The sequence below is a fragment of the Musa acuminata genome, chromosome BXJ2-4, assembly GCF_036884655.1.
Source record: "Musa acuminata AAA Group cultivar baxijiao chromosome BXJ2-4, Cavendish_Baxijiao_AAA, whole genome shotgun sequence".
Taxonomy (NCBI): Eukaryota; Viridiplantae; Streptophyta; class Magnoliopsida; order Zingiberales; family Musaceae; genus Musa; species Musa acuminata.
The window spans coordinates 42,628,093-42,653,433 of NC_088341.1; the positions used below are offsets into that span (position 1 = coordinate 42,628,093).

General features: G+C 37.1%; 2 protein-coding genes across 4 annotated transcripts; both read left to right on the forward strand.

The window, feature by feature from the left end:
* The first annotated feature begins 3,719 nt into the window (after positions 1 to 3,719).
* LOC103982742 (probable xyloglucan endotransglucosylase/hydrolase protein 32) lies at positions 3,720 to 5,061 on the forward strand. The gene is made up of 4 exons (XM_009399745.3): positions 3,720 to 3,943; positions 4,040 to 4,140; positions 4,224 to 4,441; positions 4,515 to 5,061. Exons 1-4 carry the CDS (start codon positions 3,748 to 3,750, stop codon positions 4,870 to 4,872), a joined length of 873 nt encoding a protein of 290 aa, XP_009398020.2. The 5' UTR covers positions 3,720 to 3,747; the 3' UTR covers positions 4,873 to 5,061.
* A 2,877-nt stretch (positions 5,062 to 7,938) lies between these two features.
* LOC135611015 (mitogen-activated protein kinase kinase kinase YODA-like) lies at positions 7,939 to 25,268 on the forward strand. 3 transcript variants are annotated; one of them, XM_065106231.1, is made up of 13 exons: positions 7,939 to 8,373; positions 9,554 to 10,258; positions 10,374 to 11,081; positions 12,041 to 12,128; positions 12,235 to 12,297; positions 14,444 to 14,604; positions 14,724 to 14,799; positions 15,853 to 15,912; positions 16,006 to 16,113; positions 17,522 to 17,761; positions 21,187 to 21,296; positions 23,576 to 24,295; positions 24,822 to 25,268. In XM_065106231.1, the coding sequence occupies exons 2-12, from the start codon at positions 9,711 to 9,713 to the stop codon at positions 24,093 to 24,095; spliced, it is 2,682 nt and encodes an 893-aa protein (XP_064962303.1). In that variant the 5' UTR covers positions 7,939 to 8,373; positions 9,554 to 9,710; the 3' UTR covers positions 24,096 to 24,295; positions 24,822 to 25,268. The 3 variants fall into 3 exon arrangements, with proteins under 3 accessions (XP_064962303.1, XP_064962302.1, XP_064962304.1); XM_065106230.1 differs by having other exon boundaries at positions 24,833 to 25,268; XM_065106232.1 differs by having other exon boundaries at positions 21,205 to 21,296; positions 24,833 to 25,268.
* The last annotated feature ends 73 nt before the right edge of the window (positions 25,269 to 25,341 follow it).

Consider the following 25,341-nt stretch of genomic DNA (forward strand, 5'->3'; position numbering starts at 1 on the left):
TTGAAATCTTCATAAAGAGTTCATGGATAACTTGGAACATCATCAGCTTTGATAGGACCAAACTTTGAATACTTCCTAATCTTTACTGTTAACTTTTTCAGCTGCTCATGATGTGACCCAGCCACCATTCATGGCCATGTTCTGCAGACAAGCTTCTTCCAAGTAAATTTTGTTTCTTGCATGACTAGGTTCAGGATCTCCATCTGCTACTGGAATCATGGAAGCCTGTCATTAGATAGAACAACCATGTTAGCTCCAATATAATGCTTTACCAGATATTGAAGAATAGAAAAGGATCATGCTTTATCATGTTCTAGTGCCTGCACATTTTTTATGATCTAAGAATCCATATCAGGCGATTAAACTTCCCAATTATCGTGTGAAGCAAAAAGGGGGCTCAATTATTTGGTGGTGTTGTCATCTGTGTGCATGTGCAGCAGCAATTCAGTCACTTTGTTCATCAGCCACTGAAGGACATACACTGTTCCCTAAAAACCAATAGAAATGATATCTCCTATGTCATGGATGGCAACTTCCAACCCAACTCTCATTTGTCCACACCTTAATGCTTGTTGATTGATGTGAATGAATGGGACCATATCTGCTTATAGAAGTTTAGCATGGATAAACTTCTATGGACTTATATGAGGAGAAGAATCCTTTTTGTCATAAACTTGTTATATTAAATATCACAAATTAGCATATATTGGAATGATCTGTATCATGTCAATGTTAATGTGTAAAACATCTAGGAAAACTCGAAACAAATTGATATACTTTGTATTTATATTTTGTTACTATTTGCTACATCATTATATGTGTTGTCATACTGACCCATGCTAACTTTATATGGACTGGCACACAGCATACAACATATTTTGTTAACATGAGGCAGAATTCTGTGCCAAAATGATGAAAACATTGCATTGAACTGGTTTCATTCGAGTGCTGGTTGGTACATATCAAAGTTTCGGATACTGGTCATCGGTAAGGTTTGTATTGACCAGTATTACTTTTATCCTATCTTTTGACTGATACCAAGCTATCCAGTAGATAACCAAAATCGGTGCCAGACCAAAACCCTGGTACAGATACCAACCACAATAACAAGTTTTCTTATGTAAGAGACTAAGAGAGCATGTATGTATCGCAAAAGCATCTTAAGAAGCTGAAAGCTTTTCAAACAACCTTCAAAGTGAACTTACTGTGAAGGTGTGGTTGTTAACTTCTCATTTCTGATGGGTTCTGTTGAAATGTCTTTTTCCTCGGCAATTGAAGGACAAATCTATGAAGCAATAATGAGCTCAATCATAATTCCTAACCATGAGAAAGTTCCAATTCCTAGTCTTATAATGACAATTTTTGAGTTAATACAGATTAATATTATGAACTTTTTCTGATGTTACTGAGATTTGTCTCACATTGGTATGTTCTTATCTCTTTAATCACCTCATCTTTATTTATTGCTAAAATTTTTGAACTTCTTTGTACTATGTGAAAAAAAAAAATCTTTTTCTCACTTTTTAACTTGTCAGTCAGTTATTTATAGCTCAACCACTCAAGGCTAAGACTTGAGATTTCTATATTACTCAATCAGAATTCTTCATGGCTGGTGAGACTAAACTTCGTGGAATTCTTAAGTGCAATAATTTTCTATAGAATGCACTTTGAAGGTGGCCTTATCACATGATCACATTGTCCTGAAATGTTCAGATGCTTCATATCGGTAGGTGCAGAAGCACAGGGCAGATGAATTAAATATATGAATTCCATAGAGCAATGTTGGTGGCCTGCCATCATGGGAAGATTGCAGATAATCTTACTGCAGATACACTGCTATTAATGCTTTTTCGACACTATTTGATCCAGAGTGACATAAATAATTGTGCAGCAACCAGTTTCATGGTCTCCGAGTTGCTTAGCGCTTAACTCAGTCTCACCTAAACACAAAGAAGAAAACAAGTGAGGAAAGACTCTTATCAATTCATTCATGTGCAACAAATATAACATGAAGTTGACAGCTGAACTAGCAGAGGGTATTGGAACAAAGTAGCCAAAGTAGGTCCAATTGACAGGCTTATAACAAGCATTCTGATGGGGGCATACCAGCTGACTCTGTGATCATCTCTCTCTGTGTCATTTGCTCAAGGGATCAACTAAATTGGACATTTAAGTTTCAAAGCTTATATCTGTAGGACTTTTGATGGTGAAAGCTGAGGTTAGTGCAGAAGAAGGTGGTGCCACAAATGTTAAGAGAGCTTCATAGGAAACAATCCATCGAAGTAAACTCTGGTCCACGATCAATTCTGCTGTTGTGGTCCTTGGAGCATTTATTCAGCATCATGAATGGCAATGTCGGCTGTACTCACCTACCGATGTTGATACAGTATGCACCGCCACTCGCAACTGTTGGCACGATACTCAATTGTCATGTAGTGTAGTTTAGCTAGATTCTGAATGTTGGTTATGGAGCTGAATGCAGATGGGTTGATGCTGAATTGAATGCTTGGGTTGACTTGTATCTAAAAGAAAGAAAAAAGAGCAGTTGGGTGCATCAATTATTTGTTATCGCAGAGTTTGTTTCTGTAAACTTGAATTGTAATAACCTGTATCACAATGCAGAACACTTATCATGGCTTCAAAGGTTGACCTTAAATAGGATTAAACTGTTGTCAGAATCAAAATTTTGTTGCCTGTTCCCACCAGAACAGTGAGAATGATCTGAATGATGTTGTTCTTACAGGGTGGAAAAGAGGATTTTGGCCCAGTGAATTAACCTTCTTGGAGTTGTAAAGGCATTTTATTGAAAAAAATCATAAGAGGGTAAACTCTCAAAATGTTTGGACTATTTATTTTATGTTTATATTGTAGAGTTCCTTACCATTTGCATTTTTATCTGTTTGCCAATTCATAAGTGATGCCAAAGCATAGTTTGACATTATCTTGAGCCAAGAAATCTCCTTAGACATACTCCAGTAAGTACCAATATAAAGAATAACAATGTCTGTGATTCATTGGAATCTGCTAAATGCCAACTTCTAATAACTGCATTTTAATCAATTCGATATGTTAAAAATGGTGTCAGGAGTAATTAACTGGTTCTTTTTTAGGTCAATGTCTCATTAAAAGAAATCAGAACAAAACAAAAGCATTAATCTGACAAAATTTGATGTGCATATATCTACAGTATCAACATCCAACATTGAATAATAAACTTCTGAAACTCAAGTTTAGACTAAGAACTGAACAAAATCTTAAATCCTTTATTTTGCTCCAGTGTGGCCCAAAAAAAGTGCTCTAAAAGTGATTAATTGCCAAACTCTGAACATATTATAGATATCATTTTAAACAGTATCCCCATATTTTTTTATGAATCAAAGCTACACATTCTTTTAGTCCAAGAATTTATGCTCCATCGTTAATCCTGCTTCAAATGATCACACTTTATACAGTGACTTCCATCAGTACCAAATCAACCAACTTAATATATGCTACATTCTGCTACAGAAAAGTTCAGTTGGGAACTTCCATTACCATCTTACCAAACATCACCTGAAGATTGCAATCTAATTCCCTACTTTGTCTTCATCTTTATTCTGTAATCTCCAGCCAGTCTGCTCATTAATCATATGCATCTCCGTAGGGTGGAACACCCACAATATTCCTATATATACCATGTGTACTAGCTTACACTCTCTCCACCACTAAACCCCCCCCCCCCCCTATGCCATCTCCCTTTAAGCTTGCATGGCTCTCCTTATCCAATTCCTTGTCCTCCTCATGTTCCACTCCATTAATGCCCAGCCCTCTCCAGGCTACTACCCAAGTTCTGGGATCAAGCCATTGAAATTCTCCCAAGGCTACAGTAACCTCTGGGGACCTCAGCACCAATCAGTCTCCCAGGATCAATCCTCTGTAACAATCTGGCTTGATAGAAGCTCAGGTCTGATGCTGCTGCCACTGTTACTAAATGACCAGTCTCTCTTTCGATCTAGCAAATGCTCTTTCTGCTAAACTAAGAATGGAAGAATCTGTGTAGGAAGTGGATTCAAGTCGACCCGCCCATACCGAAACGGCTACTTCGGAGCTTCGATCAAGCTCCAACGTGGCTACACCGCCGGAGTGAATACAGCTTTCTACGTATGTCAGAGCAATCACTTTCTTCTTCATTCGATCCATCAACGCATCCGCTTGAACTCATGCATGGGTGACTCTACTTGTAGCTGTCGAACGATCAAGCTCACCCGGGGTTCCATGACGAGGTGGATATCGAGTTCCTGGGCACGATCCCCGGTAAGCCATACACTCTGCAGACCAATGTGTATGTCAGGGGAAGCGGCGACGGCCGGATCATTGGCAGGGAGATGAGGTTCCACCTCTGGTTCGACCCCGCGGCTGACTTCCACCACTATGGCATTCTCTGGAACCCTGAAGAGATCATGTAAGACTTGTTTAGTTCTGCCAGAGCTCATTCAGCTACTGAACATCCATATCTTCATCCACCATGTGTGCAGCTTCTTTGTCGATGATGTGCCGATAAGGAGGTACGCGAGGAAGGTGGAAGCAACGTTCCCTGATCGGCCAATGTGGGTGTACGGCTCCATTTGGGATGCATCGTCCTGGGCAACAGAGAACGGCAAGTACAAGGCCGACTACAGGTACCAGCCCTTCGTCTCAACGTTCACCGGCTTCAAGATAAGAGGGTGCTCGGCCTTCGCACCGGCCGGGTGCCGGCCGGTGCCGTCCTCCCCGTCCGGCTACGGCCTCAGCCCTCAGCAGCGCGCAGCGATGCAGTGGGTTCAGAGAAACCACCTGGTCTACAACTACTGCAAGGATTACAGCAGGGATCACTCCCTCACTCCCGAGTGCTGATGAGGCTGGTGAGCTTTGTGAGCTCTTGGCAGCTGCCCTGCTACTGTACTGTGTGGTGGTAGTTTGAGGCGTTTGTGCATGTCTTTCACTTTCTTTACATGATGAAAGAGTGGGAATGTATTGAGGTATTGCTCTCTGTAGCACTGTAAGAGGTCTGCAAGTGGAATGATCCATTTTGTTTCCTGCACAGCTCTCCATTCTTCTTTGTTTATGCAGAATTTATTCTGAATATTTTTCTCCGAAAAGAAAATTTATATCGAGATAAGACTAAACTGAATGGTAACTCTTCCGCGAATTAATTATCATTTTGATACCATTTATTATGATCCCATTAGATACTTAGACTTTTCATCATGTCTAATATCATATAAATTCTTTCATGATCTTCATCGCGTTCTATATTATGTGAGTTATAATATCAGTTATCATAATCAAATTTCATATGATGATTAATTCATTAATTTATTAAGATTAAAGCACTATCATCATCGTCTCAAAATACAAAATTAATAATAATATATTCATCAAGTTCTTATAAGCTATTTCAAATAGTTTGCCAATTAATCAGCTTCAAGTGACAGTATTGGGTTTGCTTTGGTTTTTATTATAAAAGATCTTTCTTTCATGATGAGTTCTATTAGATTTTAGGATATGACTAATACTTTTGCCAACCAAATTTGACTATGCTAAGTTGTTCCCACATATTTTGGTCTCATTCATGGTTTAGCTTTGGCTTCAGAGCAAGTATAAACAGGAATCTTCTTGAACTAAGCTGGTAAGAGACTGACTTTGGTGACACCAAATCTAATGAGCAGTGTGAAGGATAACAAATTCCACATAGCAGCACCAGTTGACTGTTGTACAATCACATTTGCTTTCTGATGAAAAGAACTTGGGGAAATGTTCTGTCAATGTTCATCTTGATTGAGCAATGCTATCACTAAAAGCTCAAATGTGTTGTGGAACATTTATGGTTATAGGCAACTTAAGCAAACAAGTTGAGCAGACCCAAACTTCACACTCTTCAAGTCATTTTTGGGTTTTAAATGTTGGGCCTATTGATCTCAAATTTTGTCATGAAGGAGATGATAGCTTAATTAGTAGGATAATTATACAATAAATAGCTGGTAGACTATCTATTTTATAGCATTTGAGATGGATTTTATCTGAATTGGATTTGAAATATATGCTGATAGTACTTTATTGAGTTTGAAAATAAATACTGATATCATTGTCTATTTAAGTTGGGTTAGGATATTTGTTAATCAAGTTTGGATGAGTATAATGGAAAAATAATAATTATTTAGTTCAAACTTAGAGATAAATATAAGATCTTACGAAGATTTGAGAAGATAATATGAGAGAGTCTTTACCGACTAAATTAAAATACAATGAGCAAAATTCAAACCACTCAGAGATATAGAAATAGAGCATATTATCTATCCTTAAGAGACATAAAACCTTATGTGTGGTTTTATTGATATATATATATATATATATTAAAAATAAAAAATAAAAATATTATATATATTTTATAATAATAAATAAGAATATTCTCTGATCGATAGGATTTTCCTTGCATCTATGTAATAAAAATATAATTTATTAAAAAAAGAATAGTATATATTACATCGATATATGTCATGACGGTAACATAAATGTTAGGTCATCTTCCTCTTCTATCCAATAATTATTAGTCGTCTTAATATATTCCAATTTCTAAAGCGATTGACATTGACTTAAAATGAAGTAGTTCAATTCTCAATTTTCCAAAGTGGTTGACCTTGACATTGACCCATACTCTAGTAGGCCAACTCCCATAGACAAATCTGCATCAAGATGCCAAGACTCCAGCTAGTTTCTACCTTTAGCTTGTGACTTAGGTCAAGTGGAAGAGTAGGTAGAAATATTCTACATCCCAAAGCTTCATCTTCCCTTCCATCACTATCATATTATTTAATTGGATATGTATTTGGAGCGTTGACTTTTGCTACTCCGCTAACATTGGCACCTTAGAACACATCACACGAAGGAATAAACAAACTATGAGAGATTCCTTTATAGACAAGCAAGACTATTGAGGATGATTTCACATTTGCTGGATTGAGGTATATTCCAATTCATATCAGTGTGGCAACATGACATTGTCGTTAATCCATACATAAAATACTCGAATTATAATTTTTTGTGTTGCATAGTCTTGCATCTTGAAATCAACATAGTTCATTAAATATTAGTTCAACTAAATATTAATCTAATAATGATACAAGTATTAGTTCATTAAATTAATAAATCCAAAATAGTTTGAGCCCACTCTAAATGAACATTTTATAATATTACCAACCCTTTTATAGCTAATAAAACAAATATTAGTCCATGGAAAATTAATTTCAAAGAGTTTCTCGAATTAATATTATTTTTTCTTTGTTTAAAATTATTATTAATAGAGTTACTATAGATTGATCTATATGAGATAGACCAATTTCCATAAGCCTTTCCATAACATCACGAGTCCAAATCAATTACTCTCACATAAAACTAATTATTTTCCACAGAAAATATAAGAAAAAGGGGAGACTTTTATTGGGAAATAAACTAATTTATTTTCCGCAGAAAAAAAAGAAAAAAAAGCCCACTCACATAAACCAGTGCTGTCTTATCGAAGCCCCCCTAATCGAAACCCTTGCGAGCATCGGCGTCTTTCACTCGCGCTTCCTACTTCTCCCTTTCACTGCCCAGGATTTCTTGTGGGGCCCCCTATGGATTACGTAGTATTTTGACGCCACGAGACGATGGGTCAATTATTCGAGTCCTCCGAAGAGGGATTTCTTCGTCGCTTACGTCCTATTATACTCCCTTCCGCCATTTCATTTCTTAGAACGAGCGGAGCTTTTCTCACACGGTTTCTTTGGTCCCTGTCATGTACCTATTTCTTAATTGGTTGGAACACATCACGGTGTGGGACCCATATGCTCTATCGAATAATAGTGAAGGTGACTTATTACGTTGTTTAATCGAGTACGAAAAGCATCATTATTCTTAGCACTTTGTTCCCGAGAGAGAGAGAGAGAGAGAGAGAGAGAGAAAGAGAGTACAAACCCTTCTCTTTTTCTCTTTGCTTTACGTTCTCGATTCCTATCTCAATCTCCTCCTGCGTCTTTGTGGTCTTCTTCGAACCGTCCTCATCCTCTCGATCCGTGCGACCTCAGCTCCTTTTCTAGGGTTTTCATTTTCCACGCCATCTTCGCTTTCCTCCAGGGCGTGCTCGACCTCAGAGAGAGGGAGATCGGGGGGCGACGCCAGCGGCCAATCCGCAGCAAGGATTGCGGGAGAAGAAGGCCAGTCGCTACCGGCAGGTGTTGGCGTCAGGAAGTTTCCTAGTTGAGTCCGAATTGAAGGGATTCGCGAGGGTTTTTGTCGCCGATTCGCGGGTGAATCTCGTTGAGTTTGGCTTCCTGTGAGTGCCGTCTGGGAGTGGTTCGTTCGTTCACCCGAGTGAGGGTAATCCTTTTCCTTTCTGAGCATTTAAGGGATTTTGTGTTATTTCAAGTTATTTTCTTGATTTGGCCGGTTTCTCTTAGCTTTCGGATCTATGACTATGTGAGGCGGTGCGATTTCTTTTTTTTATTGAGACTGCTTAAAATGTAGTGGTATTTTTAAATTGAATCCGTATGGCTTGCTGATTACGAAATGTAGAGGAAGGGGAAGACTGATCAAGATTTGACCACATCTGCTTTATAAGATGTTGATTCAACTGAAAATAATTGTAGCCTTAGGTTGAAATGCGACCATGTGTTCAACCATCGTCACATAAGGGCTTATCTTAGTGTCTTTTGGTTTGTGTGTGAAGTCGCCTAAATTGTAGATTATGGTGGAGTTCTTGACGTCGTCGTTGCTTATTTTTTGGGTTGATAATGTTGCATTCAGTTCTTTGATGTTGTCATTGGATATTTCTTTCGATTTTGACACTTGCTTAGATTGAGGTTGCCTTTAGTTGGAGAAAACATATTCTTTTATAGTTACCTGTTTCAATGAAAGTGAATATAGGTCCATAAAAGTTATTCAAATTGTTTTTGTGGTTTCTGTCAACATTGAGTAAGTTAAAAGAAAGGCTTTGTGGGTCTTATGTTGGGATGGAACATTGTTCTTGGACTATTGCGGCGATCAACACAAGGAGTTTTGGATCAGCGTGAATAATACTATGGATGTTGGGTCTTATTTTTCCTAAGGCTTCTCGAGCAATATCTTTTACTTGATTCTGACCATATTCAAATATGAGCATCATAAATAATCTGTTACTTTGCTTGTCTACCGAGATTTTTTGTTTCGTTATATGCCTTTGGTAAATTGTTAGCAGGAAACATGTTAGGAGCCAATTCATGTGATTCTATCATTGCTGCACTTGAAAGAAGTTGTACTTGTCTTTGTCCAAAGACAAAATCAACAATGACAGAAGCATTTCAAATGTCATGCTCAACTTGGATTTTGATTATGCATAGTTAGTACAGCATTGCAGTACTAAAGATTGTAATGGCAGAAATCATAGGTGATGATAATCTTTGAAGCTCATTCTGGCCACCTTTAGAAACTAAAGGCTGCAGAGCTTTTTCCCCTTTTACCATCATGCATTCCTACTAAATTTAAAGGAACTACTAATCAGTAAAGGTCCTCCTTTTGGCAGGCTGCTTCATTGAGAAGTCCTTTGTTGCTGAATGCTACCATTTAGGATTAAGGCTTTTACTTGAAGCAAGCCAAGTTTCTTTTGGTGACTTTTAAAGTTATCTGTTATGACTGCTAGTAGTTGATAAACCTGGAATAATTTAGTGATATCAATCAAAATGCTTGCATTGTGGGGAAAATCTTCATCTAAGGATGCAAAGAAGAAAACAGTGAAGGAAAATTTCATTGACACATTGCATCGATTCATAAGTTCAACTGAACAGAAAGGCAGTTCAAAATCAAGGAGGATTCAGAGACGTAGCAGTGACATAACTACAGAAAAGGGCTACACATCAAGAGCAGAATCACGATCTACGTCACCCTCCAAGCATGTGTCTCGCTGTCAAAGTTTTGCAGGTAGACCAAATGCCCAGCCACTTCCTCTTCCTGAGATGCCTTCATGCATTACACGCACACCGTCTGAAGTCAGTATATCAAAGCCAATTTTGGAAAAGCGTGGCAAACCACAGCTGCATTTACCCCTTCCAAAGCCTCATCGCATTATGAAAGGGCCAGATGCTGCTAATCTTGATGGTGATTTGGCTACTGCATCTGTTTCCAGCAATTGCTCTATTGATAGTGATGACCCAGGCGATTCTCAACTTCACAGCCCTGTGGGCAATGATTTTGAGAATAATAACAGAACTGTTATAGATCATCATTACAGGTGTGTACCTTACAATCTAATGAATGCTATCTGGATGCTGATTTTTCCATCTTACCTTATTGACATGTCAAATTTAGAGGTTAACCTACCTCATGTTTTTCTTTTCTGTTTGAAGTGCGGTGCATAAGGATCGTATCTCTGCTACCCAGAGGAGCCCAAAGGAGATGTCAAAGCCGACAACTTTGTTTTTGGGAAACCAAATTACGTCTGCATCACCAAAATGGGGTGTTCCAAATAGTTATCGATCCAATATACAAATTCCTCGGAATGGTGCTTTGGGAAGTGCCCCAGATAGTTCTATGTCAAGTCCTTCTAGAAGTCCAATGAGAGTTTTATGCCCTGAGCAGGTGCCGACTTCAGCTTTTTGGGCAACAAAGCCTCATACAGATGTAACTTTTGTTGGATCTGGCCAGTGCTCCAGTCCAGGTTCAGGACAGACTTCTGGACATAATTCAATGGGTGGAGATATGCTGGGACAGTTTTGGCAGCATAGTAGGGGCAGCCCAGAATGTTCTCCTATACCTAGCCCAAGAATGACAAGTCCTGGTCCTAGTTCTAGGATACATAGTGGAACTGTCTCTCCATTGCATCCACGGGCAGGAGGCACAGCACCAGAATCACCTACAAGTCATAGATTGCCTCTACCACCAATAAATGTTTCTCGCAGCTCTCCCTTTCTTCCAAACAATTCAGCAACAGCTACTTCTCCCATATCTCGTAGCCCTGGAAGGACAGATAATCCAACAAGCCCTGGATCACGGTGGAAGAAAGGAAAATTAATTGGTCGTGGCACATTTGGACATGTTTATGTTGGTTTTAATAGGTACATCTCTTACTATTATAAAGTTGTGTTACTGTTCTAGGAATATTGTGGATAAATGATTATCTAATTGTCTGTATCATTGAACTGGATAAGGTTGGCAAGGTCTGGACTTGACAAATTCATTGCCAAAGAATATTTTTTTTGTGTTAACAAAAGACCACCAATTGTAATAATGTGCAGTTTGTTTATATCTAGAATGGGAACTATAAAGGGCAATGAATTGAAGGTGACAATTGTTCTTTACTGCCAAGGTCAATGTTAACATCTAAAGTTTTAAGGATTCCTGGAATGTCGAGATTAGCATGAACATAGTTGGTGGGACAATTGTGTGGAAAAAGAAATCCAAGGATGATGATTCTTGTGTTGCACATCTGTGTTGATAAGCTGAGAGTGGAAGGATATCACCTGTCTCTGTATGTTGACGGTGATGCCCCATGTGCCTCTTGAGAAAACACTTTTTGTGTCCTTCCATGACATATCATTCTTCTTAACTGGCTATCTCCTGTATGTGAATCAGTTGTATCAAAGCTATCTGAGCATATTATAACTGGTCTTGTTTTGAATCAGAGGTAGATTTATGTTATTAGTTGATTTGTCCAGTGATTTACCATGTTAAGGCAATTACTAGGGAGACAGACTGTTTGAGAGAACCATGAAATTAGTAAATCATTGGTCTTGATATTTGGGTGGTGACCATATATAATTACCAACTGCCAGTCCAATGAAGGATGTGACCTTAAATGAAAAGCTGAAGTATGTGGATCAGATAGACATCTGGGAATGAGTTGATTGATCTGGAAAATTAATGTTCTATTATGTAGATCCGAGCCTCTTTATTTGATATTGGTCGTATTTATTTTTATTTACTATCTTGATCTTTTCTTTGTGATTGTCATTCTCTGTACTCAAACTTGTTTAGGCTTTGTTTGTGCTAGCTATCTTTATTTCATTTGTGGCAGTGAGAGTGGTGAAATGTGTGCAATGAAGGAGGTAACCCTGTTCATGGATGACGCAAAGTCAAAAGAAAGTGTGAAACACTTGGGACAAGTGAGTATCATTACCCTACCAAGGGTACTGCATGATGAGCACTGAATGATATGTTGATTTATTATTATTATTATTTTTTTTTTCAAATGTAGTCTTTTTTCGGCAGGAAATATTTCTTTTGAGTCGATTGCGGCATCCAAATATAGTGCAGTATTATGGCTGCGAGATGGTATTACCAACTCTCTTGAAATTTCTAGACTAATGCGATCCTTGATTTTCTTTATCCATTATTGCATGTCATTCTTTTGACCTACATAGTTTTCCATCAAATCTAAATGGTTTCATATTCTACAAGTCTATTTAAACTCTTTATCTCCTATATGATGGGGTATTTAGCAAAAAAATGGTGTAAATGTGTTATATATCAGTTGTCAGTTGTCAGTAGTCAATATTGTGTTTCTTGAAGCTATATAGAAATATATACAAGTCATGAGAAGTTATGATACCTTAGGAAATTCAGCAGGAGATTTCCCTTTTCATGTCATTTTGCATTGATACTTTGTGATTTTATCTTGTATCATTCCTGTTCTAATGTTCAAATCTTTCCTCATGTAGACATATATATCAAATGAAGGACAGTTCATGTATAAATACACTTCTTGTGGGAACCAAGTACTGCCCATCTGCACACACAGACCATTGGAGCTTGTAATATTACCAATTAATTTTACTTTTATCAGCACATTATCCTTAGTCCTATAAGTATAATCTACACAAGTTTGATAAGTAGACTGAGACGTTATCTATAGACTCTTGAAATATTTTAGCACTGGGAATCTTGATATGTTTATGCTGAAGTGCCTCTGTAGATTCGTAGCCACTTTGAATTACTATTACAACCTCAGCCAGCAGATATATTTAGTCCTCTATAGTCACTGGGCATTATTCTTTGGTTTAAATGTGGGCAATTTGTTCCAGTCAAACAGAACCATACAAGATTAGCAGATATTGCATTACATCATGGAAATTGCAATCTCAGCTTGTACATTTCTGAAGTTATATATATATATATATATGTGTGTGTGTGTGTGTGTGTGTGTACATATATATACATATATATATGTATATTCATACACATATACATGCATACATACATACATATATACACACACATATATATGTATATGTATATGTATATATATACATATACATACATATATATATATATATATATATATATATATATATATATATATATGTGTGTGTGTGTGTGTATATATATATATATATATATATGTATATGTATATTCATACACATATACATGCATACATACATACATATATACACACATATATATGTATATGTATATGTATATATATACATATACATATACATACATACATATATATATATATATATATATATGTGTGTGTGTGTGTGTGTGTGTGTGTGTATATATATATATTTCGGTGACGTCACCGAAGCGATGTCGCCTCTCTCTTCTCCCAGGCGGGGCGACGTCGCCTCGTTTATATTTATATATATATATATATATATATATATATATATAAATTAATAAATATATTTATATATAAAAGATTATATATATATTTATATATACGTTTTTTATAAAAGGCGACGTTGCATCGCCTCAGCGACGTCGCCTTTTCCTTCTCCCACGCAGGGCGACATCGCCTCGTTTATATATATATATATATATATATATATATATATATATATATATATATATATATATATATATATATATATATCGTTCCGTCCGGTAATAGGCGGTCCGTGTACCGGTCAGCTGACGGACCGGTATGTACTGCCCGTACCGGGCGATATTATTCGAAATTACATACCTTGTGTGTGTGTATATATATATATATATATATATATATATATATATATATATATACAGAATAACTATAGTCATGGTCTCCCTAACTGGGCCTTTAGCCTTGAAAACCCTGAATTGGGGATCTCATCATTGAACATTGTATAAAACTAGAAGCCTTTATGCTGGGTTCGCTATTTGTTACCTCTCCTGTGATTTAGCTCTTCTAGATCATGCTTTTAGCCACTAACTTCTCAGACTGTTAGCCCACGTTTGTATTAGGTAAAGATTCATCGGTGAATACATTTTGACCTTGTTCTACAGCTACCAGCTAGGCAGCTACATGATGCCACTATTCTTTTATCTCTTGGCTTGTTACTGATGTTGAGAAGGATATAACTTTATGTTTACTAATCCGTGTTCACATCTCACTTGAGGTGGCCTCTTAAGGCATTGACCTTATAGATAGTAAGAACTAGCAGTCTACTGTGTATATCTGTGGCTTGATTTAGCCTTTTTTTTTTCTTTGAACAGATTGAAGACAAACTTTATATTTACCTGGAGTATGTATCTGGTGGTTCCATACATAAACTTCTTCAGGAGTATGGTCAGTTTGGTGAGCCAGCAATTCGGAGTTATACGCAGCAAATTCTCTCAGGACTAGCATATTTGCATGCTAAGAATACAGTCCATAGGTATGATTAATATTTGCTTATTCATTTTAGTGATCGATTTAATTTCATGAACGAAAGAAAGTGATGTTACAATCGTAGATTACCTTTCTGCTTCTGATATAGTGGTCATTACTGTTCAGGGACATTAAAGGTGCAAATATATTGGTAGATCCAAATGGCCGTGTTAAGCTGGCAGATTTTGGGATGGCAAAACATGTAAGATTTTAACATTATTAACTTGAAGCAAACATCATTTAAGTAATTTATTTTGTAGTTATATGATAATATTCGATATTTAGCTCACTTATGCATGTTCTCTTTTCATGGAAGTTTATGTAATTGACATGCAAAACTCTAAAATGCTTTTAGCAATTTTTGTTTAGCTTATATCAAATGAAATATATCTATTTCTATAGAGATGAATGCTAGATATTCCTATTTTCCTGTTTGATTTTTTATGCTAAATAGATTTAGTGATATTTTCACTTGACACATGTCTGCTTCCAACAACCTAAGGAAAAACTTGCTTGGTCATTTAAATTGGTGCTGCATGACTCTTTGAAGTGTTTATTTTTGACAATGATACCATTTTGTGGAAAGTGGCCCCATAGCTTTGTCTTACTGCATCTTAGCTGCATATTACTTTCAGTATCAGCAGCAGTAGCAGCTAATTGTGTTCTTTTACATGATTTATAGGATGTTTTATGTGGAGAATCACCATTCCAAATGCAAATATTCCTAATATCCATAAGATTGACATGTTATTTGTACCATTTATTTTATTGTCTGATGTTGTTACCATAAGATGAAAGCAAGAGATAGTGTGAGGAATTCATGTCTAGTGTGATTATCACAGCTATAGTGCCCTGAATGTGAATGATGTATCTCTAGACATCAATCTATGCTAAAAAATAATGCTTATTACATTGTAAATTAAACTGTCTGTGCACCTTGTGCAACCATATCTTCATTGGGAAGTATAGTTATGCAGACTGTAAATTAAGAATCAGGATCAACCTAAGATGTCATGCCAGTTTGGGGCATGTTCTTCCCCATACTTGTAGTGCATTCCAGCATTCCATGGATAAATATGATTGGTATCAAAATTTCCAGTATTTTGTTTAAACTACTCTTCTAATATCTTGAAAATTCTTTCATGCCATAGTTCAAAGTTATTCTATATGGAATTGATTTTTGAAAATGCTGAAAGAAGTATATTATTTACTTACTGAACATTATACTATCTCTTAATGTTTTATTTCTTCTAAGATTACTGGACAATCATGTCCGCTATCATTCAAGGGAAGTCCTTACTGGATGGCTCCTGAGGTATGTTATACTCTACAAGTGGTTCTTTTACCTTTCATATTTGATTTGCCAAGCGGATTCCTCTAGTGTTGATTCCTGACTTCGTGCGGTTAGGTCATCAAGAATTTGAATGGATGTAATCTTGCTGTCGATATCTGGAGCCTAGGGTGTACTGTTTTGGAAATGGCTACATCAAAACCACCTTGGAGCCAGTATGAAGGGGTTGGTACTTGATCTTTAGAGCTTAAGATATATAGTTACTGATGAGACATTCAAGCAGGATCAACAACTCTAATCATCATTTGGTTTTATGTATTAGTAGTCATATCTACCTAGCATATGTACAGTAATAGTATGAAGTATGAACATATGTTTTACGCAGGATACTCATCTTTTATAATCATTTGCTTTTATCTACGGAACACTCATTTTAGTACATGTCTGAAAATTTGTGGTGGTAAATCAAGTGAATTCATAACTTAATAATCTTTCTCTTCGTGCCGGTTGCTGTACTTTATATTAGTTGAATTCATGTACTATGGGACCTCAGTTTATATTAGTTGATTTTTCTGTTGTTGCAAATGATATTATTATTATATATAAGAATCAGACATACTTAAAAGTTTTTGCTTTAAGTCTAGGGAGGTTCAATTTATGCAGAAATACCCCAGCAGGCAAAGAAGTTTCCTCATTAAGCATCTCCTAATAGAGAAAAAAAAAATCTTTTTTGTTCGTAGCATGGTGAGTCTTAAATAGTAGCAGTTCCATAGAAGTCTCAAATAATAGCATTTCTCGTTGTGGTTTCTGTGCTTACAATTAAAATAGAGTTGGATGTAGTTGCTTCCTTTATCTTCTTTACCCAATATTGTTTTCTTCCAAAATGCAGAGGGTAACTTTGCTTAGTGAGATATTCATTTAATAAAATATGGAACTATCACATTTGGTGTATGTAGCTTCATCATCAGAATTGTTGAGATGCTTGTCCACATGAATAACTCATCCTAAAATACATGAAAGTCTCCACATAATGGAGTATGGTAGAATTCTTGGATCTTTAAGGTGCCAGAACACTGTAGAAACCTTTGGAACATCTTTTAGCTTCTTATGGGGTGCTCTGCAACTCTGCAACTGATAAGCTGTGGGCATACTTCTAATGTGGACTTTAGATCCTTTGTCTCTCTCAATATGTCAATTTTTTAGAGAGCTTTTGATAGTAAACTTACCAAGAGAACTTTATTAATGACATAACAATGTTCACTGGTAATTGTATTATGCTGGTGACAAATATTTGTTAGTCCTTTCCCCAACATGTTCTTGAGGTAATAGCTGTTTTGGTTGTTTGATCAACACGTTATCACCTTTAACATATCTCACCTGATTGCACTAGCCGGCTCATGTGAACCCAGTCAGCCAGTGACAGAACATGATGTTAACTTATTTTATGAGATGGCCTCTGCATTTATTTCACTTGGGAACTGAAGTTACAAGATGAGTTGCACATATATAAGCTACCTACATATTGAATTTCATATAAGAAGAAACTGAACATTTATAAAGCATAGTCATGTCAGTGCTTCTGTCTTGGCGATTGTAATCTTTGAGAAACTTACATGTCACCTGGTGGCACTAGATTGCAGCAATGTTCAAAATTGGAAACAGTAAGGAGCTTCCAACAATCCCTGATCACCTATCTGATGATGGCAAGGATTTCATAAGGCGTTGTCTTCAGCGTGAGCCATCCAAACGTCCTACTGCAGCTGAGCTTTTACAACACCCATTTGTGAAAAATGCAGCTTCTCTGGAGAAATCTGTTATTAATTCTGAACCTTTAGATTTGTCAAGTGGTGTTTTAGGTGGAGCAAATACTAAGGTATGAATATACGCTGCCCTTCATGTGCTTCATTACATCTATTAATGTCTTTGCGAGTAGGAAATAATGGCTTTGATGCTTGTAAGGTTTGGCTTCACTGAAGTTACATAAGTTTGTTAGCTGCCTCTTGCTATGTGAGATTGATGATTTATATATATGCAGATGCAGTGATTTAAATAGGTCCTCAGGTGAGGCGAGGCCCGAGCACCTTGTGTGTGGACCAGGCGGTGTGCTTCAATGAGGCGCCGCCTGGGCGCTCACTCGAACCTAGGCGCCGGGTGCTTTGGGCGAGCGCCCGGTTCAAATAAGGCAACCGAACTAGACTTTTAAGTCTGGTTTGGTTCAAAAATAGTTAGTAATGCAGTTTCTTATCCTCAAAAGCCACCTTCATGCCCGCTCGACCCTGAGCCAACCCTAGCACTGGTTCTGCCTCCGCCGTAGACGCAACAGATCGAGCCTTGCTCTGCCATTGACGGACGGGTCCGACGGCTTAACAAGAGACCGTAGCTTCCTTCCATTGTTGCTCGATGTGCAGTTCCTTCCATTGTCGAGAGAGAGGACCGCAGGTTCCTCCGCCACTGACGGACGCCCTCTGGAGCTTCTACTGCTGCTGCCGCTGCTGCCCACAGCTTCCACCGCTGCTGCTGCTGCTGCCCACAGTTTCCACCGCTGCCGCTATTGCTGCCCGTAGCTTCTACCGCTACCGTTGCTGCTGTTCGCAATATTGCTACAAATGTCTTAAACTAATCCTCCGCCATTGTTGTTGCTAGCTTTTCATCGCTGCCTTCTCACCGCTATTGCTGTCACTTTCCACTGTTGGTTTCCACTGTCAGTGACCCTTTTATACCCTTCTGTTACTATTAACAGTTTTTTTCTCCCCCTCTAACTACTGTTAATAGTAAGTAATATATTGTTAATAGTAGATTTTTAATTTAATGTCATATTTTTATTTAAATAAATTTTTAATTATATTATATATATATTTATATTTTAATATTTCAGAACGTCTTGCTTCGTTCGGATGAGCGCTTAGCGCCTCGGATGTTTTGGGACCTTGGTGCCTTTTGACCCTAACGCTTTTTAAATCACTGTGCTGATGGTAGTTGTCATCTGGTGGAGGTGAAGAACTTCCTTTTTTTGTCTAATTTATGTAATTTTAATAATACATAGGAAGTCTGAGTTTGAGATTCGACATGTGCAAGCTGCTACTTTCTATAAGAACCCCAAGAAGTTTCTGGCCTAGTTTAGGATTGATATAAATGTTTTTGCTTCTTATTCTTATTAAATTGAGTCGTATGCATCTTAATATGTTGCCCTTCTTACACACTAAGTATTTATCACTGGGTTGTAATTTATTTTCTTCAAGATTCATTTTTGGAATTGACCCTTGTTTTAGCTGCTCTTCCCTGGACTTCTCATCTCTTAGGATTTATGTACATTTTTGAAGCACATCCAACCAACCTACTCTATTATGACCATGCTTTTGGTATATTTCGAAAGAAAAAGGAAAGCAAGATGTTGGGAAACTATTTATCAATTGTTTGTAATTTATTTTCTTCAAGATTCATTTTTGGAACTGACCCTTGCTTTAGCTGTTCTTCCCTGTACTTTTCATCTCTTAGGATTTAGGTACATTGTTGAAACACATCCTGGTTGGGTCAACTGACTCTATGATGATCATGCTTTTGGTGTCTTTCAAAAGAAAAAGAAAAGCAAGATATATGGTTGGGAAACTGTGATTGAAACCATTTTGTCTTATTGAATTGCCCATGTTAGTTAGTCTCATCCCACATGGTTTGCTAGGTCGGATTATCGTTTGTCTCAGTCTCATGCTTTCCTTTTCCCTTAACAATTTCTGAGCTCTTGGCGTGCAATCAATGTTGGAAGTAGGAACGGGAGTAATAGTGACCTGAGACTTACCCTAATTGGCTTTCTCTGTCTTTGAGGCTGACCTACATCACAAACCTCTATCTCATCTCCCACCAATTTCCTCCCAAACATCAAATCATTTCTCCATGAATCATTGCAAAATTGGGGTTTCATTGTTCAATTGAACTTTGATCTTCTGCCTATAAATCAGGACAAAGTACAGTATGTTTTCCACATGGGTTATCACATTAGATGGATGAAGTTGTTTATTTAGTTCTTTTAAAAACTCTAAAAAGAAAATTGTTGCATGGGGGATACAAAGTAGGCCTTTGACTTTTTTAGCTAAAAAAAGAAAACACACATTTAGGGCCAGTTACATGGACATTTGTCCCATTGAGCTCTATTTAGTAGAATTTGGAGCCAATTATTTTATTGTGTTTCTTAATGTATGTCGCTGTGTATAGGAGAGCTGTATTACCTAGCCAAATGAGTTTTGATTGAGCATTTCGATAAAGAAAAGCTGGGGTGTGACTGTGTGAGACTTCTATGAATTGGAGAAACAAATAAATAGAACTAGAATGCACTTGTTTCAAATGTCTTTTTCCTTTCATTTCTTTTTGCTTTTATTCCCTTTTCTTCTATTATCATCATTGCTTTTTAGTTGAATTTTTATTCAAGCAGAAATGTTTACAAGATACTATTTTCCTAGTTTTAAGATCTGATGATGTCAATGATACAAAAGGAGTAGATGCCAGATCTTAAAAGGGCAGCTTGCAGTTCTACAGAGACTCATATATCCTCCCCCATCTTGTGTGTCAAATATGCCACGAATGCATATGCATAAGATGGAAAATACCAAACTCTTCTATTATAGATTTTGCTGAGCCTGCTTGCTGTTGGACACTCCCAAATTGAACAGAATGTACAACCACCATGATGATGTGAAAAGTGATGTTTGGTACTTGCTACCATGATTCTAAGAGTTTTACATGTAACTACCAATTTCTTGAATGTTGATTACATCAGTATTTAAATATCATATATCTGCTAAAATTTAGAGCTGCCTGTACTTCTATAGTTGCAAGCTTCCTGTGGCTTTACAAGGCTATATACTCCGCCTTTCAGGAGCAATTAGGTTTATTTATGGTTCATTGTTCCAACAGGGGACTATGCACCAAATTGATAGGTTTTACCAAATTTGTATGCTACCGGATTTAAACATTTTCAGTTAGACTAACCTGGGAGATCCCTTTAAGAGCTGATAATACGTCCACATTTGTTGCATGCAACAAAAAATTCATCTGATTACTATTACATAATTATTTTTTATATCTTTCTTTGGGTAGCAATGAGAGGATTCAATCATTATGAATCTTGGATTTAGGTCCTGTTATATGATTTTCATGGGTTGTAATAATGGAATTGTTTTGTGTTAGATTTGTAGAATATAATTTTATTCTCCATATTGTTTCTGTTCTTGCTCCATTTTGCATCTGCTTTGATCTTAAATGATTCTCGGAAACCTTATCAAGTTTTCTCTACCAATCTTCATGAAGTTATTATTAAAATTCCAGACTGTTGGCCATGCAAGAAATTTGTCTTCTCTGGACGTGGAAGGAACGTCAATACATCGTATAAGAGCTGGAATATCTACCATAGCAATGAGGTAAATTGCTTTTTTTGCTCTGTTTTGGCCTTCTTTATTAACTTAAAAGACAAATAAATTTGTCCATGCACTTTTCCGCTTGTTCTTTTCTGTTTGTTCTTATAAAGAGATCTTCCAGACAGGAAATAAGATGTAAAATTAATTTCAGTTTCTAAAAGCATTCCCTGTATGTTTTTGCGGCACTACCAGAACTAAATGCAAAAAGGGTTTTGGTTGAATTTATAAATTAGTAATTCTAGTGCAATCTGAATATTGTTGTAGCTTCTCAAGGTGAAAGTTTTCACTTGATTGTAAAAAAGCTGACATGCTTCATTTTTTTTTGTGCATTTTATTCCTGGTAAAAGTTGTTGACATTTTTGCCTCAGATTAAATCGTATTGTGAAGGAAACCAATGATTGTTGCTTAAATTAAAAATATACTGTTAACAGTATATTACTTAAAGTTAGAGAGAGGAGAAAAAAACCTTAATAGTAACAAAGGGAGATAGCAGTAGCGACGGAGGATTATTTTAAGATAGTTGCGTCAGTGTTGTGAACGACAGCAGCCTGCAGCGGGGGAAGTTGTGGACAGTAGTAGCGACAACGAAGGAAGCTGTGGACAGTACCAGTGACAGCGGCGAAAGCTGTGGACAGTAGCAGTGGTAACGGCGGAAGCTGCAGATAGCAGCAGTGGCAGAAACGGAAGTTCCAGAGGGCGTCCGTCGGTGGCGGAGGAACCTAGGGTCCTCTCCCTCGACAGTGGAAGGAAGCGACAGCAGAAGCTACGGGGGTCGTCGGACTCGTCCGTCGACAACAGAGGAAGGCTCGGTCCACTACGTCTGCGGTGAAGATAGTGGCAGAAAGTGTCGGTAGCGGAGGTAGAAGCAGCGCTAGGGTTCCTCGGGGTCGCACGGGTGTGAAGCGTGGTTTTTGAGGTAAGAAACTACAAACCGAACCAGCCTTAAACCGGTTCGGTTCACCTAATTGAATCGGGCGCTCGCCCGAAGTGCCTAGCGCTTGCATTCGGGCGAGCACCCAGGCGGCGCCTCGCCTCGCGCCTGAGCGCCTATTTAAATCCCTGGTTCTAATATGCTTTTGATACCAATTTTTTAGTAGCAATGAGGATAGTCCGTTGATTGCACATGTCTACAACAACAACAACGAAACTGTATTGTCCCAAGTATTTGGTGTCAGCTTTTTATTGTCATTGAGCTATGTTTTGCAAGGATGACATGATGTTTCTTTTTAAGCTAAAGGAAATGCACTGCTTTTTAATCATGTCAAATAATGATTTTGTTTATGCTTTTTTTCACATGCTAATTCCTGAAGTTGTGCAATCTATCCAGGAATCATATGTTGTCTTTTTGGGACTTCAGAATCCTTGTTTAATCTGATGCTTTTTCATTGTGTTTGATACGATTGTGTTATTGTCACCATTACCTCTTTTGAGAAATATGTTAATGAACTTATATATGATTGGTGAAACTAAATTGAGATCTGACTATTAGCACATGCTGTCTTTGCAGAATTTCAGAAAGTTCTTCAGTCTTATGCTTTTAATTTTTTTCCCTATAGCTAAAGAATTATTATTTTTATTACCTATTTTGTGAACTTTGGTAATCAGCTAATTTATGAATGGAGAAATTAGATTGAGATATGACTGTTTTTTGCACTTCAGAGCACTGCTTTTGCATAGGTCACATGAGGTTTGTTTTCAGGGCTAAAATTATAGTTTTGGGTTTTATTTTCAAATTTACAGCTCTCTGCACCAAACATCTTGTCTGATTATTTAAAAACATTCTTGGTTTAATCTTATGGTTGTCATTTTATTTGCTCCGAATGTGTTATTATCCCCAAGACTCTTTTTGAGAAATCTGTTAATAACTAATATATGATTGGTGAAACTAAATTGAGATCTGACATTCTGACTTGTGGCATATGTTGTCTTCACAGAATTTCAGAAAGTTCAGTCAATCTCATGCTTTTCATTTTTTTCCCTACAACTAAAGAATTATTATTTTGATTCCTATTTGGTGAAATTTGGTAATCAGCTAATTTATGAATGGAGAAATTAGATTGAGATATGACTATTTTTTGCACTTTAGAGCACTGGTTTACATGAGGTTTGTTTTCAGGGCTGAAAGTAATAGTTTAGGGATTTTTTCAAATTTACAGCTCTCTGCACCAAACATCTTGTCTGGTTATTTAAAAATATTCTTGGTATTTATCATGATTTTCTTGTGTATTTTCTAAGTAAATAAGATAACTCTTCTGATTCCTTTTTCTTTCTTCTGATTGCAGCGATGCCCGTGCAAGGTACATATCTTGTCCAGTCTCTCCAATTGGAAGCCCTCTATTGAGTTCCAGATCTCCACAGCATATCAACGGAAGGATGTCCCCTTCTCCAATTTCAAGTCCTAGAACTGCCTCAGGTGCATCCACACCTCTGACAGGTGGCTATGGTGCCATTCCATTTGGTCAATCAAAACAGGGGGCTCGTGATCATGATGGATCCACTTGCTTATCAAAATGTACAAATGATATCTGTGCTAGTGGGATCATCTACCATGAATCAAAACTCAATTATTTACCTGGAACACAGCAAGGCTCACCAAAAATTTGGGAAAGAATGGCATCTGAAGCTGACATTCTCAGCTCACAGTTTGGCAGGTTCAGACACGGTAATCTTTGGGATCCTTATGAGAAGCAACCTATGCTGTCTGATATGCCTCTTCAGGTCTTGAGAGATCAAATTAAGTTTGGGCCAACACAAAATCTTAGTTCTGGTCCTTCAATTCCTAACCATGCAAATGCTAGTTGACTTACAGGATTAGTCAGCCAGATTATGTTTGTTTTTTGGTTGGTTCTGGCATGGTTATATCATCCCCAACGACATAAAAAAAAACTAATTTTATATGGTAAATAATGGAAGTTGCAACTGTACAATCATTCTTTGTTCATTGGAGATATAAGAAGTGGATGCAAGTTTCTCATGTGCAAGGTCCATCGAGTTTTATGCTGGTAAGTAGACTTATGTTTTGCCGCAAAATGATTATATATATATATATATATATATATATATATATATATTTGTGTGTGTGTGTGCGCATGTGCGTGTGCGCGTGTAAGAACTGCAATTTCTTTTCTGAAATTGGTCTAATCATTTGTCATTTATAACCTCCATGCAGTTTGCTCATAATAATCCAACAGTCTGAAGTCCTTGTATTTCATGCATCTCATTGATCAGAGTCCTTTTGAATTAAATGTATTTTGTATGGGCCTAGCGATGGTTGAGGTTGCCAATTATTGGAATTATGGGATCTTTGCTGATTCTTATTTTATGGTTTCTAATGTCTTATAAGATTGCTATTTCATCTAAATAAAAATGTTGGACACTTACAAGTAGTCAAGACTTTTTGTAAAGAATTATATTTTTTTCTCTTAATCTACTGCTGCATCTCTTACACAAACTTGGTGTCATATTATGTAAAAAATTATTTCTTTTGTATGTAATGAGTACACTCGTGTGCTGACTTTGTATTTGAAGTTGAATTGCAGATTCAGGTGAATGACTTTGACAGTCATCTAAATCTTGCAGCTTCCTTGTCATGAAGAGTTGAGATGGTTGATGGTTGATGGTTGAAGGATGAAACCATATATTAGCACCTTAATATGTTAGAAGAGCCAGAGACAATCTGGAAAATTGCTCCATCTGTACTTCTGTATACTCTTTGCGAGGCCATCCGGTACAGATGATATGGAAATTGATTCCGTGTTTGCATTTTGTGCCACCACGATCGTCAAATGATCCTCTGCCATTCTGTTTGTATTTTGCTCCAACGTTGTAAATCATCGACCCTAATCTACTGTTACTCTTTCAAATTGGATGTGCAATGTTGGTGAGGCACTTTGAGCCTTGTCAATGCTGTATGTATACTTGTTAGTAAATTAAGAGAGAAAAAAAAAAGCATCTTCTAATTGTTCTTCGTCTCTATTATCCTTTGCATGTTTCTTTATTTCTTTCTTTTTTAAAATTTTATTAGGTATTCTGCAGGTGCTACGGGATT

Bases quoted from the DNA above. Each gene is read 5' to 3' on its own strand.
- LOC103982742 (XM_009399745.3), top strand. From the start codon at position 3,748: ATGGCTCTCCTTATCCAATTCCTTGTCCTCCTCATGTTCCACTCCATT. The intron at 3,944-4,039 runs GTCTGATGCTGC...GAATCTGTGTAG, and splicing joins CTGGCTTGATAGAAGCTCAG to GAAGTGGATTCAAGTCGACC. The intron at 4,141-4,223 runs GTATGTCAGAGC...CTCTACTTGTAG, and splicing joins GAGTGAATACAGCTTTCTAC to CTGTCGAACGATCAAGCTCA.
- LOC135611015 (XM_065106231.1), top strand. From the start codon at position 9,711: ATGCTTGCATTGTGGGGAAAATCTTCATCTAAGGATGCAAAGAAGAAA. The intron at 14,605-14,723 runs GTATGATTAATA...ATTACTGTTCAG, and splicing joins GCTAAGAATACAGTCCATAG to GGACATTAAAGGTGCAAATA. The intron at 16,114-17,521 runs GTTGGTACTTGA...TGGTGGCACTAG, and splicing joins CTTGGAGCCAGTATGAAGGG to ATTGCAGCAATGTTCAAAAT.